The sequence below is a fragment of the Tupaia chinensis genome, unplaced genomic scaffold (genome assembly GCF_000334495.1).
Source record: "Tupaia chinensis unplaced genomic scaffold, TupChi_1.0 Scaffold135313_1, whole genome shotgun sequence".
NCBI lineage: Eukaryota > Metazoa > Chordata > Mammalia > Scandentia > Tupaiidae > Tupaia > Tupaia belangeri.
In genome coordinates, this window is record NW_006195597.1 from 1 (window position 1) to 1,501 (window position 1,501).

Consider the following 1,501-nt stretch of genomic DNA (forward strand, 5'->3'; position numbering starts at 1 on the left):
TGCTCATGGTGTCCCTCCAGCCCCTTCTAGCCCCTTCCCCACCCCTCGGGCCCCATGGGTAGAGAGAGTGTGGAGAGAGAACCAGGGGTCAGGACAGCAGATGAGCTGGAGAAGTGAGGCCTGACCCCAAAAGTCTTGACTAGCTAACAACAAGGGGACCTTCCCTGGGGCTGAAGCTGGGCAGAGGAGGGGTGTCAGATGAGCAGGTGTGGTGCGACAGCACCTGAGTCTCAGGAGGAGTTGTAAGTGACAGGGCCACCTACAGAGCAGTCTCTAAGATGTTGATGGAGGAGCATTGAGACCATGCCACCCATTCCTTGGAGCCGCTGGGTACTGGCATTTATCCTCCCAGTCTGCCAGCCTGCAGCCCTTACTTCTCAATGTCTGTCACAAATTCTGTCTTACCCCATAGGTGACCCTGGGGGACAATCCCAGTGGAGAACTCTTTACCTGCCACATCTGCCAGAAGGCCTTCACCTACCAGCGCATGCTCAATCGCCACATGAAATGTCACAACGACGTCAAGAGGCACCTCTGCACATACTGCGGGAAGGGCTTCAATGACACCTTTGACCTCAAGAGACATGTCCGAACTCACACCGGTAAGCAGAAGCCCGTGGCTGCAGGGGAGCACGTCAGACCTGCCTGGCCAAGCCATGTGGGAAGGTTCCAGCAATTCTGGCTCTCTCTCAGGAATTGATAGTCTGGGAGGGACATCTTGGGCAGAGAAGGAGCCACCACCCCTTCCCCAAGTCCACTGGTGAGAGCTTTTTTGATTGAGTCACTTGGGAAATTGGCATTGGACAGACTTCCCTCCATCCCTTCCTCTGCCTCAGAATCGGGTCTCCTGGCCGCTCTCTAAGTGGAAGCTACACATAGGTTCCAAGGTCCCCCTCAGGTCCCTGATGCTGGCCCGTGTCTTCCCCGCAGGCGTGAGGCCCTACAAGTGCAGCCTCTGTGACAAGGCCTTCACCCAGCGCTGCTCTCTGGAGTCTCACCTCAAGAAGATCCACGGAGTGCAGCAGAAGTACGCGTACAAGGAACGGCGGGCCAAGCTCTACGTGTGCGAGGAGTGCGGCTGCACGTCCGAGAGCCAGGAAGGCCACATCCTGCACCTGAAGGAGCACCACCCCGACAGCCCGCTGCTGCGCAAGACCTCCAAGAAGGTCGCTGTGGCCCTACAGAACACCGTCACTTCCCTGCTGCAGGGCAGTCCCCACCTCTGAGTGACACGAGTCCCAGGGATGCGCCCAGAGGTCCTGAGAAGGTCCAGGGTCACTCCTGTTGCCCTGCCAGTCCACCCTCCTGCGGCTTCTTGCCAGAACACCAGTGATCACGCGTGGAGCCTCTGTGCCTCGGTCTCCCCCCAGGCACGCCTCGTCGCTTAGGCCCAGCACTGACCTCTGATCATTTTTGCATTTTTGTCTCATGGACCGAGGCCGTGCTGAGCCTGGGAAAGCGTGAATATGTCTGGGGCAGGGGTGAGGCCAGGGGTGCCTTC

At 58.5% G+C, this 1,501-nt stretch overlaps 1 protein-coding gene across 1 annotated transcript; it reads left to right on the top strand.

Annotated features, from left to right (window-relative positions):
* The first annotated feature begins 412 nt into the window (after positions 1 to 412).
* LOC102500937 (putative transcription factor Ovo-like 1) lies at positions 413 to 1,491 on the top strand. The gene is made up of 2 exons (XM_006160947.1): positions 413 to 602; positions 931 to 1,491. The coding sequence occupies exons 1-2, from the start codon at positions 488 to 490 to the stop codon at positions 1,224 to 1,226; spliced, it is 411 nt and encodes a 136-aa protein (XP_006161009.2). The 5' UTR covers positions 413 to 487; the 3' UTR covers positions 1,227 to 1,491.
* Positions 1,492 to 1,501: the final 10 nt, after the last annotated feature.

Bases quoted from the DNA above. Each gene is read 5' to 3' on its own strand.
- LOC102500937 (XM_006160947.1), top strand. From the start codon at position 488: ATGCTCAATCGCCACATGAAATGTCACAACGACGTCAAGAGGCACCTC. The intron at 603-930 runs GTAAGCAGAAGC...TCTTCCCCGCAG, and splicing joins ACATGTCCGAACTCACACCG to GCGTGAGGCCCTACAAGTGC.